Source organism: Podarcis cretensis, assembly GCF_951804945.1.
Source record: "Podarcis cretensis genome assembly, chromosome: 5".
In the NCBI taxonomy this organism is placed as follows: Eukaryota; Metazoa; Chordata; class Lepidosauria; order Squamata; family Lacertidae; genus Podarcis; species Podarcis cretensis.
The window spans coordinates 62,924,396-62,940,181 of NC_137174.1; the positions used below are offsets into that span (position 1 = coordinate 62,924,396).

The following is a 15,786-nucleotide window of genomic DNA, read 5'->3' on the forward strand; positions in this document are numbered from 1 at the left end:
TTTTCCTTCTGTTGTCATTCTATCAGATACCTTTCTATGGATTATGGGCTTCCCAAAGGCCACTATGGGAACAAAATGCTGCACTAGATAGGTCTTTGGTCTGATCCATCAGGGCTTCTTTTTATACTTAAAGTATGTTTGTCCATGGTCAAATAGAGGGCACTCTTGGACTACCTGTAAAGTTCCGAGTTTGGGTGTTATATTTTCTTTAGAATGCTTTGAGCAAAAATGCATTAGTGCTGGGAAATGCCACCAAGCATCTGGAGTATATTTCTTAGTACCATTTCTGCTCCTCCGAAATGGACTGTCAGCTTGAATTTTGAAGTAGTGTTGAGATTTATATGTGAACTGACAGCAACCCAACACACTCTATTCTTTATCTCTCCCTCCCTCTCTCCTGTGAGCATCCTTTTCAGCAGCCATATTGAAAAACAATGGGTATGCCAGGAAATGGGTGGTTTAAAGAAATGGGTGTATGAACATTCAACGGCTTTAAGGATTCGGCGTTTTAAGTGTATTTCCAAAGCTCGCATTCCATTCCTAAGAGGTTGTCCCCAACTTAATTCCTAGGGCAGTTTTCTCCAGATCCCTTGGCTGGGATGTGATGCGGCTTTTGTTCTTGAAAATAACCATAACTGGACTTTGTAACAGGCGCAAGCGTACTAGCATTGCCCACCCTTCCTCTCCAGCTCAAGTGAGGAAGGGCAGAGTAAAGATAGAAAAGCAGACTGAGTTTGTAGCAGGTTGCTCTGGGCAAGAGCTGCCGCACAGCCAGGAACCGCCAGCAGGAATAATTTCGGAAATGACAGATGGCAGCCCAGACCATTTCAGCCCAAGGCAACTTAGCCAGCAACATAAATCTCTGTTGGGGGTACAGGAGGCAGCCTCCCTCTAAACACACTTACTTATCTAGAAGAGGATAATGCTTACCTAGTCTTTATGGACTGATTGTACATGCTAATAGTGAGGCAGCTTCCCCAGTAATTCCCTTAGAGTGACTGGAGGCCACCAATGGTGACTTATTGCAGTGGTCTTTCTGTCTCTTTTCTTAGGCGTCTTAATCTGTGCTTTGTGAGCATGTTAGAACATTTATTTCAACCTAGTTACTGATCCTAGTAATTGAAGGTAACTGCCATTTTCTGAAGAGGATATACCAGAGGCTGAGACAGAAAAAACGTAAAGGCATGAGAAACTTTGCTAGTTCTCTGTGCTTTTCTGGGGCCTTTGATTGTTAATTTAAGCCAGATCTTCTTGGGCTTTATGTGAAAGTGCCTTCTTTTTTAAAGGAGCCTTTGGAGAGTTTTCCAGATTAAACCGAAGTATAAGTTTGTCAATGCAGTGACGGATGTTGCCTTGAGTATAAATTCCAGGCCTTTCATCTGTCACAGTGTCTGCCATTTTTCTGCAGTTTGCCAAATAACATTGTGTTTTTTTCAACTCTGCCATTGATCTTTATGGAATTGACATGACTCTAGGTTGAAATAATTTCTTGTTTGCCTTTGCAATCTTGACTTGAAGAAGATCACTATGTATGTATATACACCTTTGCTGAAGGCAAGAGTTCACTTGGATATATATATTTTAGAATGTAACCTTGACTGTCTTGGTATGTATATGACTGAAATACATCTTACGTGGCTGTTGGTTCATTACTCACCTACACTGATGTATAGTTGTTGTACAAAGGTAAGAACTACCGTATTTTTCCTTCTATAACACGCAGATTTTTTCTCCTAAAAAGGAAGGGGAAATGTCTGTGCGTGTTATTGAGCGAATGTGTGGTCCCTGGAGCCAAATGGCGCGAGGGGAGGCAAAAAAAATCAGGCAAAAATCAAATCACGCGTCTCCTAGAAGGGAAACCTGAAAAGAGGAAGCGGCTGCTTTCCTGCATTCTGCCTCAGGGTCTTACTGCCCACCCACCTCTGTTTCCTTGCTGTGTTTGCTCAAACGGAAGGAAGAGCAGGGAAAGCCCCTCCCCTCCAGGCAAGCAGAGGGGAAAGCAGAGTGTCGTCTCTGTGCTCCCGTGCTGCTGAAAACATGCAGGAGGGAGGGAGGGAGGGAGGGAGGGAGGGAGGGAGGGAGCGCACGCGAGCTGGCTGGCTTGGGTGGGTAGGTGAGGGAAAACTTTTGCCTTCCTTTCCTCCCTCCCGTTATACCCCTCTCCTGCATTCTTAGCCAGCTGCTTCTCTGCACACCCCTCTCGTGCTCCTTGTCCGTTCTGTGTTTTTCCTTCCCTCCCCACTTAAAATGTGGTTAAAAAGCATGGATCCACATGGATCCTCAGGATCTTTGCATTGGGTCACCCCAAATTCACCATCAGATCACATAGCATGTCCATGGCTACAGCCTGCCCCCCAAAAATCACGGACCCACTGTTGCCTGGGGCTGCAATGGTGCAAAAACGTGGTTACAAAGCATGGATCCACATGGATCCTGAGGATCTTTGCATTCGGTCAGCCCAATTTCACCATCAGATCACATAGCATGTCCATGGCTACAGCCTGCCCCCCAAAAATCATGCACCCACTGTTGCCTGGGGCTGCAATGGTGCAAAAACGTGGTTACAAAACATGGATCCACATGGATCCTCAGGATCTTTGCATTGGGTCAGCCCAAATTCACCATCAGAGCACATAGCATGTCCATGGCTACAGCCTGCCCCCCAAAAATCACGCACCCACTGTTGCCTGGGGCTGCAATGGTGCAAAAATGTGGTTACAAAGCATGGATCCACAGGGATTCTCAGGATTTTTGCATTGGGTCACCCCAAATTCACCATCAGATCACATGTCTGTGGCCACAGCATGAAGCACAAAAATGATACATCCACTGTTTCATTCAGAATGTTTTTTCCCTTGTTTTCCTCCTCTAAAAACGATGTGTGTGTTATGGTCAGGTGCGTGTTATAGAGCGAAAAATACGGTACTTCATATTTGGCCAATAAGTCCTGCAGCTTAAGACTGGAACATAAGTCACCTCTGTGCAGAAAATTCTGTAGAATACTTAAGATTGTAAAGTCTCATGCATGTGAGCTGCCGCTCCATTCATATATGAAATGTACAGTCAGTCATATGTTCCCATCATGTGATAACAGGGCGCATGTTATTCACATCTTGGAATCAATGTAGAAAATCATCAGTGTGCAACCCTTCCTTAATGGTGTGTGTCAGAGCTGCCTCTAGGTCCCAGCTCACAGAGGACCAACGCCAGGCCGTCGTTATGTACAAAAGTCTTTATTGAGGTTTAGTTTCCATTTCAAAGCCGCAGCGCGCAGCTCTACGTCTTAAAGCCTAGACCGGCGAAGTCCCGTCTGAGTCTCCGCCCCTTCCACACCAGTTTAAGACTCTCGCTTTGCTCCACCTCTTCCTAAGTTCCTTTCTCCTCTGGGCCCTCCTGCCCGCTAGGGTTTCATCCTTTCTGGACTCCTCTGACGCTGACCCCCCTGATTCTTCCCCCTCCTTCCGGCGGGCTTTAGGACCTGGTTCCCTATCCGGGCTACCTTCTGTGCCGCTCGCCTGTACATTTGAACTTGGCGCGCGCGCCCAGCCGGCAACTTTCCTCTTGACCGTTCCCTCGCTCTCCGATGGAGGCGTGGCCAACCCTGACTCATCTTCTCTCGCTGGTGGTGAATATGTGGGCTCTGATACCTGGGACTCCTCCCCCCCACTACGCTCTGGTGGGGAAGCTGGTCCTGATTTCCAGCTGCTGCTCTGGGAGTCCCCGCTGGCCCCTTGCTTCTGGGGTGTCCCCCTTGGGTCCCCCCTTGCCCTGGCCATCGGTGCCCCCTTCTGTGAATCTTCTGATTCGCTGGAGAGGCTCATGGAATCTCTCGGGCTGCTGTCATCTTCTCCTACGCTGCTCTCGGATTGCTCCCCCTCGCTCTCCATCTCCTCCCCTCCCTGCGCTCCCTCTGAGTCCCTGACAGTGTGTGAATAAACAAAATCCTGCAGCCACTCTGGTCACTCTACACAGTGTGGTTGAGAAAACAAAAATGAATGAAAGGGGAGAGAAGATACCGGAGCTGAAATGAGACATTGGCTGTAATCCTCTGCATAGTTATCTGGGAGTAAGTCCCATTGAACCCAGTGGGATTTATTTCCAAGCAAGCATACATAAGATTGCACTGTTTCTCACATAACCAGGAAATGGGTACATGAAGGAACAGCTACTATTCCCAGCTTGATCTCTGGCATTTGCTATTAAGAAAAGCTGGTAGCTGTACTGGGAAAATGTTTTCCTGACAGACTAGTGAGCTAGTTTGAACCTGCTGCTTGTCAGGATGATTGACTTCTGGGCTTCAGGATGATTGATGTGACTCTGTAGACCATTTCTTGTTCTCACTACTAGAATTGTGTAGTGTAACATCTAGCTCTAGTTACTTAAACCTGTTCGCATAAAAACATAGGCAAGTAAGCCTTATCTTAGCCTTACTGCTTATTGTATTTCTTTAAAAGGCAAATAGAAACAATGTGTGTCCAGAAAGGAATACTAGCCTTGCTAAACTAGATGTGTACTGCAGGATACAAACAACAACAACAAAAACAACAACAATTTATACCCCACCCATCTGGCTGGGTCCCCCTAGCCACTCTGGGTGGCTTCCAACAAAACACTAAACTACAATAACCTATTAAACATTAAAAGCTTCCCTAAACAGAGCTGCCTTTAGATGTCTTCTAAAAGTTTGGTAGTTATTTTTCTCTTTGAGATCTGGTGGGAGGGCGTTCCACAGGGCGGGTGCCACTACCGAGAAGGCCCTCTGCCTGGTTCCCTGTAACTTGGCTTCTCGCAGCAAGGGAACCCCCAGAAGGCCCTCGGCGCTGGACCTCAGTGTCCGGGCAGAACGATGGAGGTGGAGACGCTCCTTCAGGTATACTGGACCGAGGCCGTTTAGGGCTTTAAAGGTCAGCACCAACACTTTGAATTGTGCTCGGAAATGTACTGGGAGCCACAAAGAAGTGTTCACATCTTTTGAGATTTGCATATACTTGTAGGATTAGAAATTCTTATCTCTAACAGATTCTTTGAATCTAGACTCTAGAAACATTGAGGTGGGAACTTCTGTTTCAAGGATTACATGTCACATTTGCGAGATTCCAAACGAACAAATAAAACCTCTTTAGAATGACTTACAAAAGGGGCTGTGAAGTCACTTTTGCAAATAGGATGTAATCCAATTCAGCCCGATTCTGAGCAAGCTAATATATCTGCATCACCTGTTGTTAGCTGCTTAGCCGGCTCCTTGCGTTTGAAGTGAAAACTGCAGCCTAATGTATGCATGCAGGTTTCGGCATTTATACTCTGTGTAATGACACAGATGTCAGATTGGCTAAGAGATTTCCAGCAGCATTGAATAAAAAGCTTTCGTTTAGTTAAAAGGAAGAAAATGCCCTGCAGTGCTCGTTTCCATGACAACAGGAAAATTGCCCGCAATATATATCAGCTCATCAGCCCCAAAAACAATCTGATTGATGGTTACACACAAGTAAGAAACAGCTAAGGGGAGATAGTTATGTTACATTTTCTTGTCTTTGGATAAGAACAAATTACCTTCCACTTCTGTGTGTGTTTGTTGCAGGCCTCTAAAGAGAGACAATAGATCACATAGCAGCAGTAGATTTGTAGTTGTTAGTATCTGCGATTTGGAAAGCTACTGGCACATGGAGAGTTAATGTGTAGTACAAATTCTTATTCACTCTCCATTTTAAAAAAATTGTGGAAAATGGACCTGGAGAGTTGTGAAAGTAAATGTCAGCAAATAAGCCCTTGATAGTTCTTTTTATGTTGAATTCTTTATTTTAACTGTTTTAAAAAGATCAAGCAGAGCCTTCAAGATTGCTCAAAAGAAAGTCCTTATTCTTATTCACAATACACTAAACTGAAATAAAAGAGAAGGGAGAGGGGAGAAAATACATAAGACATAGAACAGTTGAATCCCAATACTTGATCATAATTTTGTTAGTCAGTATTATAATATTGATAATCTGTGGATATAAATCTTAACTGGATTTGCTCTGTTAAATGATGGGTTGGATCCAGAAAAGAATGGCTTATTCCGCTTGCACAGTGGAGCTTTGCTTGGTCTCCCCCTCCAGCCACTTGTGCGCCCCTAAAAGCTGTTATTGAGGGTCAAGACAATGTGGGATGCGATGATCATGGAGGGGGGGGGCTGCAGCAGGATGGGGGGGAATCAGCAGCAATTGGGGATTGTCTTATGCAAAAAAGTGCCTTTGTGCTCTGACAAGGAACCTTTTGCACCAAACTGGTAAATTTTTCCCAGTCACTCTGAAATTGCAGCCTGATTTTTAAATGTTCTTATTCCTTTATAATTGTACATAATTTTCAGGTTAAGGTTGCAACCTCTGTGCACACCTTTTCTGGAGGGAAACTCCATTAGCAGTGGGATTCACTTCTGAGTTAGCACATGCACAGGACAGTACAGTAGCTCAACAATACCGTGTTTTATTCTGTAAGATCAGGCATAGGCAAACTTGGTCCTCCAAATGTTTTGGGACTACAACTCCCATCACCCCGACCACTGGTCCTGTTAGCTAGGGATGATGGGATTTGTAGTCCCAAAACATCTGGAGGGAGGGCCAAGTTTGCCTATGCCTTCAATCTTGATAAGTTGTTGGATCTTCTCTTGATGATGTTAATCAATGCAACAATCTTTCTTCCTGCTTCAACCTGGGCAATTGAGTTCCCTTGTATTGGCCAAGCCACTAAGTTGTGGAATTCCCTCCCCAGAGGTACACCTGGCACCTTCAGTGTCCAGCTTTCTGCAAATGCTGAAGATGCACATTTTTACCCTAGCCTTTGACACTTCTTGAGATGTGTATTTTTAGGACGCATCCTATTCCTGTGACTGTATTTTGTTTTAACATTTTAATTCTGAATTTTAAGTTGTTGTAACCTGCCCTGGGACCTGCTGGAAAAGAGTGATTAGTCGAAGCAGTAGTAATTCACTCAGTCTCCATCCCCAATTCCAAAGCAGGAATAGTAATGAGTTTCCCAACAAGAATGTTGTGAAGATATAAAAGATTTTGTTTGTTGTTTAGTCGTTTCCAACTCTTCGTGACCCCATAAACCAGAGCACACCAGACACTCCTGTCCATAGCTGTCAACTGTCCCTTATTTGGCGGGAAACTCCCTTATCCCAGCACCGTGTCCCGATGATGTCCCTTAAATTTCCTAGGTTTTATGCTCGCCCGGCTCGGGAGGGAAGCAGCAGATCGGGTTCTTCCGCCTCGAGAGCGCGCATGCGCATGAACTGCCACGTCTCCGTCTCTCCCTTTTTCCCCTCAGGGGCGCGTCGTGAGGAGACGGGTAGCGGTAGGTGGGCAGGCAGCCCCTCTCTTGCGAGACTTCCGCCGCGCTGCCAGGGGAAGCCAGAGCATAGCTGTCAACCGTCCCTTATTTGGCGGGAAAGTCCCTTATCCCAGCGCCGTGTCCCGCTGCTGTCCCTTACTGATGATGTCCCTTAAATTTCCCAGGTTTCAAAGGAAGCAGCTCCTCTCCCTCCCTCCCTGCCGGCCAGGGAGGAGGGAGGCTCCAACTGTGTTGCTTGGCTGCGTTGCTAACCCAATAAGGAGTCTAAGAACGACTGGGGGGTGGAGCTTGCATGCCTTGTGCCGATCAAATTGGCCGCGTTGCCTGGGGACTCGCCTTTGCTCAGTGCTTCCCAGCGGAGAGGTGACGGTGGTTTTCCTTGCTGCATCCCTTTGCCGTGTTGCTGTGCTGTGGGAAGCACCGCTTGAGGCTTCGTTTGGCTGCTGGCTGGGTTTTCTGCTGGCTCGGAGGGGCTCAGAAGTCGAACATACCCGTGTTCGGAAAATCCCTTATTTTGGCTGCTGATCCTTTATTTTCGAGGCTGCTGGTCCCTTATTTTCAAATCTGTAAGTTGACAGCTATGCTCCTGTCTTCCACTGCCTCCCGCAGTTTGGTCAGACTCATGCTGGTAGCTTCAAGAACACTGTTCAACCATCTTGTCCTCTGTCGTTCCCTTCTCCTTGTGCCCTCCATCTTTCCCAACATCAGGGTCTTTTCCAGGGAGTCTTCTCTTCTCATGAGGTGGCCAAAGTATTGAAGCCTCAGCTTCAGGATCTGTCCTTCCAGTAAGCACTCAGGGCTGATTTCCTTAAGAATGGATAGGTTTGATCTTCTTGCAGTCCATGGGACTCTCAAGAGTCTCCTCCAGCACCATAATTCAAAAGCATCAATTCTTCAGCGATCAACCTTCTTTATAGCCCAGCTCTCACTTCCATACATCACTACTGGAAAAACAATAGCTTTCACTATACAGACCTTTGTTGGCAAGGTGATGCCTGCTTTTTAAGATGTTGTCTAGGTTTGTCATCACTTTTCTCCCAAGTAGCAGGCACCTTTTAATTTTGTGACTGCTGTCACCATCTGCAGTGATCATGGAGTCCAAGAAAGTAAAATCTCTCACTGCCTCCATTTCTTCCCCTTCTATTTGCCAGATGCCTGTTGTTTTTGTCCATGGAGTTTTCTTGGCAGGGATACTGGAGTGGCTTGCCGGTTCCTGCTCCAGGTGGATCACGTTTAGTCAAAACTCTCCACTATGACTTGTCTGTCTTGGGTGGCCCTGCATGGCATAGCTCATAGCTTCTCTAGTTATTCAAGCCCCTTCGGCACGACAAGGCAGTGATCCATGAAGGAGATATAAAAGATAGGAAGCATAAAACACTAGGTATTGCTACATATGGCATATTGGAGCCTCTTCACTGTTGTTTTTTGGATGTGGTCCCAGTTACATAACAAAGGTGTCTAGCAAGCTGCTAGATTCAGGAAGGCCAGGAGGAACACAACCCATTTTTCCATATCTAACACCCAGATGTTGTATAATTCCAGCTCTTGATATGACTCAGAAAATTTCTTGGCTAGTGGCCAGTGAGGTTGGCCAGCTGCATTCCAGTCCACGCACATTATATATCCAGCTAAAAGCAGCAAGTTGAGAATTTCCTAGAGTGACAGCTTTTGTGCATCACTTGTATATTAGACAAGCACAGTTCTTGTTCCTGCCCTTGCCTGTTCTGAGCATGAAATAAAAAATGTTTAATGAAAATGAAATACTACAAGAATTGACTAGAATATATTTATTACTGCAGACATAAAATATCATTTTTCCTTGTAACATGCTTATCTTTTAGTTTAATGGGATATTCTCTGGCTTTGTTTAGGTCAAAATATAGGGCAAGGTGTCCTGAATTAACTATATTTGTTTGGTCCAGAGTCAAAGTTCTAAGCATGTTTTCTCCAACTTTCTGTAATTGAACTTCTCAGTTAGGTCTGATAAGACACTAGAGTGTAGAAGCCCTGGTTGATGTACATGTTTTGTGTTGGTGACATTGTAATACTTCTTCATAGACCAATTCTGAGGCCATCTTGGATCCACAGCAAGCTCAAGCTCTTGACCAGCTTTGTCGTCTGTACCAAGGAACATCAAGGGTAATATAATTTTATGTCTCATTTTTAATGAAGTAAAACTAGTTTGGAGGTGTGTTCTCATATACTATATACAAACTCCAACTAGTTTGGAGGTGTGTTCTCATATACCACAAGGATGATACTTGGGGAGGGAAGAAAGGTATTATCCCCTTCAGGGGTAAAGTAAGTTCATCATACCCACTGGAAGTGTGTGTTTCTTTTGATTATTCGAAAGAGAGTCTAGTTTCCTCAAAGCACACCTTTCTTTCACAGCTGACTTTTGAAAAGAACATTTCCCCTACTTTTATAACTCAGTTGGAGAATTTTCTGTGATTTGGTCAATGCTGTCTCAGTAGATGAGGTTGTGACCTGGTAGTTTTTGATTAGCAACTTGCGCTATTTTTTATTTGTACTAAATTATTGTTTGCCCCTTTGAGTAGGTCAGTGCTTTTACTACCCACATCACTCAGTAATATATGTTCCTCACATGATTTCCATTACCTACACTATACCAAGTGGTGTTCTTTGGTTTTGCAGTTGGCTCTTCTGACTGAACTCTCACGGGACCGTGGTGGAGAAAAACATGGGCTCCTCCATATCTCCCAGGGTGATTCTGCACTGAATAGTGTTTTCCAGAATGAGACCTTCCAACTTCACCTCACTCCTCCTCCTCTAGTGGAAGACTAATCTCTATTTGATGGGGTTCCAGGGCATGAGAACAGCACCGTGAAAAGTACATGACGGTACTCCTGATGGTGGAACAAGCTCCCGAGAACTTCACTTTGTATTTAGTAGATGAGAGGTTGCAACAATGCGGAAACTTTGTAAGGACCAGCTATTATTTTCCCTCTGTGACTTGCTTAACAAAGCAGAAGGGACATAAAAAATATCTCTCAGTCTTGTTTCCATTGGGCTTTGCTGAAAGCTATAAACTACTCTGTCAAACCTATGCTGTTCGTCACTGGAGCTGAACACAACAGTACTTGGGGCAGCTGCACTAAGCCCCAGGGATAAAGTGTCTGCAGCCAGAGCTTATTTAAATAATTGGAGTCTGTTTCCTTAGAGAAGAAAACCAAGGGAATACAACAAATGTCAGTCATCCAAAGTTGACATTTCTCTCATTTTAATTTAGAACAAGCTGTGAAACTCTACAGTCAGTATTCTAATAGGTAGCTGAATGCAGAGAACCCAACTGAACCCAAGCGAGACAGAACTGCCAAGGATGCCCCAATTGCATGATTTTTTCTGAAATTGCTTTAGCTCTTCCTCTGATTTTAGCCATTGCAGTAAATCTCTGTTGGCCCTTGTGCTAGTGGCTCAAGAAGGTTTGCTGTGACAGATGCTATTCCAGGAAAGTGCCACTCATTAGCATCCTGAAGCAGAAATTTTGCTAACCAAGCACATTATAATGTAGTACTCAGCCAACTTGAGAGTGGCAAATATTTGGTGCCAGCTTGTGTGTGTTGTAAGGCCTGCACTAGCTGTGTGCCAGCATTTACACAGAGCTCTCACTCTTTCTAGTGTACCAAAAGAAAACAGCACATTCATCATTATGATGGCGGCGGCTGCTGCCGAGTTACTGAGCTGCATGGAAAGGACATCCTCTTTCATTGTATCCCACCCCAACCCTAGCTCATTTATCTATTATGAACTCTATACTGAATTAAAGGAAAGGCTTCAGATGGTGGTTTATGATTCCCACCCCACCCCTCTCCTGCTCTTGCTCTCTTCTGTGTAGATAGGGCATCATTAGCAGCCTGCAATAGGAATGGGTTTTATAATGAATTTAAGGTGATATTTTCCTGGTCCTACAGGGTAAAGCATAAGCTTCCCACTAGTGTCTTGTTTAATGTCCTTACATCTCCAAAAGCTGGTAGTTGGCAGTTTTCCCTTGTTTGTTTAAGGAGTTTCCTGTCTTTGTGATAACCTGTCCAAAGGGAGAACAAGTGCAGATTAAAAAGCACATCAAGCAGTTTTTTCACGTGACCTGCTACTGACTGCCGTGTCCAGAGGTGATTGCAGTGTGTATTGCGTTCCCTCATCTTTTCTCAGGATGCAAATGGTTCTCCACTATGCATTAATGAAATTGATGCACATATGGCTGCAGATTACTCATATGCTAGAGGTATGTACATCTGGAGTGCACAAATTGAGAAAAGGTTATATGCATACAATTTTATTTATTTAAAACATTCATTGATGTGGGATTATTATGAAATCGGGCCTTGGGTACCCATTTTCTGATCTAATCCACTTCAGTTAAAGCTAAGCTATTTAAATGTTCAGCATCATCCTTGATTGCACCCTTGATGGAAAGGGGGTTGTAATCATGCTGTGAATATATCATTCTTCTTGTGCAAGTATTCAGGTATAAATATCTATGAACACTTCTGCCTCCTCTTGAACTAATGCCTCTTAGTCCTGGCTTATGTTTGTCCATGCTATATAATCAAGCAAGATCTTTGGCACCTAGGTGACCACTGATTTTATGGTAAAGGAATATCAACTCCTGGTAAACAGGTTTTCTTGGTCTTAATCAAAATATGCTTACCATTCTAGTAAGAAATGCTTCTGCAGTAGGTAAGTTAAATAAAAGTGCCAGTATCAAATGCTATTATATAAATGTATGGTATGAGCACACATTTGGTTGCCACATTTCAAAAAAGATATTGGAGAGCTGGAAAAGGTTCAGAAAATACAACCAAAATGAGAAAGAGCTGACCAGCTCCCAAATTAGGGAATGTTACAGTGTTAGGTCTGTTTAATTTAGAACATGGGTAGGCAAACTAAGGCCCAGGGTCCAGATCCGGCCCATTTGCCTTCTAAATCCAGCTCGCGGACGGTCCGGGAATCAGTGTGTTTTTACATGAGTAGAATGTGCGCTTTTATTTAAAATGCATCTCTGGGTTATTTGTGGGGCATAGGAATTCATTCATTTCCCCCTAAAGATATAGTCTGGCCCCCCACAAGGTCTGAGGGACAGTGGACTGGCCCCCTGCTGAAAAAGTTTGCTGACCCCTGGTTTAGAAGATAGGCAGGTAAGGGGAAACCATAACAGGGGCTTATAAAATTATGCTTGGATAATAAGTGGATAGATAAACAGTTTTACTTGCTCCTTCATAATGCTAGAACCTGGATGTATGAAATGAAGCTGAATAGGACTGACAAAAGGAAATGCTTCTACACCACACTGTTAAAACTGTGCAGAAGATTCCTGCACTGCAGGGGGTTGGTCTAGATGATCCTCGTGGACCCTTCCAATTCAATAGGATTGTATGAAAAGAGATTATTGTGGGCTTCCCAAGATGTATCTGGATGGCCACTGTGCGAAGAAAGGATGCTGGATGAGATAGGCATTTAGTTTTACCTGGCAGGGGTCCACTTACGTTCTTACAGGGCAATGCTCATAAGCAGGACCCATTGAGTGGAATTCAGCACCAGGCTTTTCCAGTCCGATGGAGTGATCCCCGCTCTCCTCCCACCTATGCACTGTGCTCCCGCCCTGAGCCAATTTCAGGTGACGCACCAGGAGAGGAGAGGGGGAAAGCCCCGCTGCGCAAGCGGAAGTCCTTGTGCAAGGCTTCCACCGAATGAGCTCATTAGGTGAATCCTGCCCATTCAGTTCAATGGAGCATTGTCCCTGTTAAGGCATAGTAGTGTGATGTCTTAAATCTGTTAGTACTCTTGTTCAACCAAGCACTTGGATCAGAACCAGCTGCCAAATATAATGTTGCTATTTGGAGACTGTGTAGCAGAAGGTTTAATAACTGGAGGCCCCTGGCCCACTAAGTGATGCCAACTGTTCTTTCAGTTGCAAGGCTAGATGCCAAAAGAACTGTGGAGGAAAATGACAGTCGTGGCAACAGAATGTGCTGGCAGGGGAAGGATTTGAGGTGCTAGTCAACTACTTCTCTAAGCATCCCTCGAAAAATAGGCTTTGTTGTGTGTTCTTTGTGCCTCTCCTCCCCTGCCGCAGCAGCCAAGAGTCTGGCTTGATTACTGTCCCTTATAAGTGGGAATGTGCTTTATTTATTCAACCTTGGTAATGGAAGTTCAGGAGGAAGAGCGAGGATAGAGGGCAGAAGCAAGCTGACAGCATGAAATGGAAAAGGAAAATGAAAGCAAAAGGAAAATGGTTGAAATTTTTTTATTGATGCTGGAGGTCCTTAGGGAAGCTCACACTTTTCAGTGTTCACCTTTAAGCTGCAGACATTGACTCCAGATTTCATGCCCTGTTGGGCCAAACTGCACATGGGGAAGGTCTCTGCACCCTTCCCTAAAACTCTTCCCTATTGGGACTAGTTTTTAAGTATTTCCCACTCTGAGCCTTTGCTATAGACTAGCAGACTAGCTTTGTCTGAATGTAACTACTATTTAAACTCATTCATATAAACACACACACAAAATTTATTATTACTATTACTGATCACTCTGTGTATTTCTGAAAGTGAAATAAATTGGCTTCCTTCCACTTATAATTCACAAGGATCGTCTATTCAGTTTCTGTAGCATTAACTCAAGTCTTTGATGCCACTAGCAGTGCCAATCCCCTGCCTTTTAATCATTATAAATCATCTGTTTTGACTAGTTCCTGAGCTTGTGGATTCTAATGCCTAAATCATGCTGAAAATATTTTATTGGTTTTGCATGTATAGGAGGAAGAGTAATCTGGCCTCTGTGTATGTAATGCATGAGTCTCATGTCCCCTCCTGTTTCCTGCCTTTACAAAGCCCCCTCCCCTGCTCTCTTTTAGCAGTCAGGTTGTCTTACCATTCTCCAGTATTGTCTCTGAGAAACTGTTCACACTACTCATAACCACCAACCCCCCCCCCCAAAAAAAGAACCAGGAGAAAAAGAACTTTTTCGCCAAATATGATCAAGCAATCCTTATTGTGTAGGATAGGCTGATTTGAATATGTTTTCCTTGTAGGATGTTCATCTTTGTTTAATGTCTAGCACTCTATTAACTGGCGGAATAAGCAAGAACTCATCTATCTTATTTCATTGTAAATGACTTGCAAAGAGGAAAGAGAAGGTTCTACTGATAAAAATAACTTTGCTAAGCTGCCCAAGGTCTTTGCTAATTGTGCTAGAGCAGGGCGCTTTCATATTCAGGATGTGGAAGCACAGTGAGCTAATAGAGAGCTAGGAGATTAGCCAATCCAATAAAGTATTAAGAATTCCACCAATTTTTAGATTTAAAAAGCCCTATTGAGACTGGGAGCAGCACAATACCCTTTTACCTTCTGTTGCATTTAGAAATCTAAAAAATGCCCTTTCTTGAGGCTGCAGCAAAGCAATTTCAGCCATGTCCCAAAGCAAATTTGTACATGAACACACAGTTATGACCTCCTGGCTACAATGTTTGGAATATAGATGAAGAAAAGACTTGTGTAGGCAGAAGTTGGGAAACATCTATGGTATGGGAGACATCTATTTTATGTCATTCTCATTCACCCATTTCAGTTACAAGTGTTCAGATGAGTCAGTCAACTCTTAATTATCCTATTCTTATATTACCTTTGGTGTGGTATGCCCTTAAACTTTTCTGTATCAGCATGGGTTAGCAGTAGGATCTGTTTGCCACTGACTATACTCTGTTCTGTGATTGGTATATAAGCAAATAAGTACGTATTATGTCTTTGTGTACTTGTACCCATGGAGAAGAGTCATAATTCAAGTGACGAAGGATGCTCTATATGCAGCAGGTCTTAGGTTCAATCCCCAAGCTGACCCATTAAAGTGTTCTAATGTCACAGTGACAATATTGCATGGTGTCCTATTTAAAAACAACTCCTCTTAAGATGAACTGCAATCTTTGTCCCATTTACAGAATTCATGATCAGGTCAAGTCTACTATCAGCTGCTTTCAAACTCAAGATGGGTATCTGTTAAACTGTTGCAAGACAGTCAGCAGAGAAATAAAGAAGACAGGAGAGGGTGCATTGCTTAAACAGAAATGTTCTGTTTGTGGAGGGGCAGAATTAATGGCCAGATGCTCAATGGAATATATTCTTGTTACTCAAGTCTTCATTGACTAACTTACAAGAAAGCAGAAAATGACGTTTGGTCAAAGAAGAAAGTATAAATTCTCTTCTCTAGCTATGACAAGAATGGTAAAGAACTTTCAGAGCTTACTAAGGGAAATCTGCTGTCCCTTTCAAGTAGTTTTACAGAAAATAATAACAGGCCTTGTCTAGCAAAACTTAACTGTAGAAAGACAACTATAGTATTAACTACGTTGAAACTAAGGAATGAAGAGTGGTGCTAGTGTAGCAAGAAGCTAACAGAGACTGTGGTGTCATCTTTATTTCCCAGGTGATAGTTGCCACATCCAAT

At 43.8% G+C, this 15,786-nt stretch overlaps 1 protein-coding gene across 1 annotated transcript in view; it reads left to right on the forward strand.

Annotated features, from left to right (window-relative positions):
• The window catches only part of VPS8 (VPS8 subunit of CORVET complex), a 96,251-nt gene extending 81,039 nt beyond the window's left edge, over positions 1–15,212 (forward strand). The window contains 4 exon segments of the mRNA XM_079976830.1: positions 5,373–5,432; positions 5,435–5,485; positions 9,388–9,468; positions 9,985–15,212. Of these exon segments, the coding sequence (XP_079832956.1) occupies positions 5,373–5,432; positions 5,435–5,485; positions 9,388–9,468; positions 9,985–10,134 (342 nt within the window). The 3' untranslated portion in view covers positions 10,135–15,212.
• Positions 15,213–15,786: the final 574 nt, after the last annotated feature.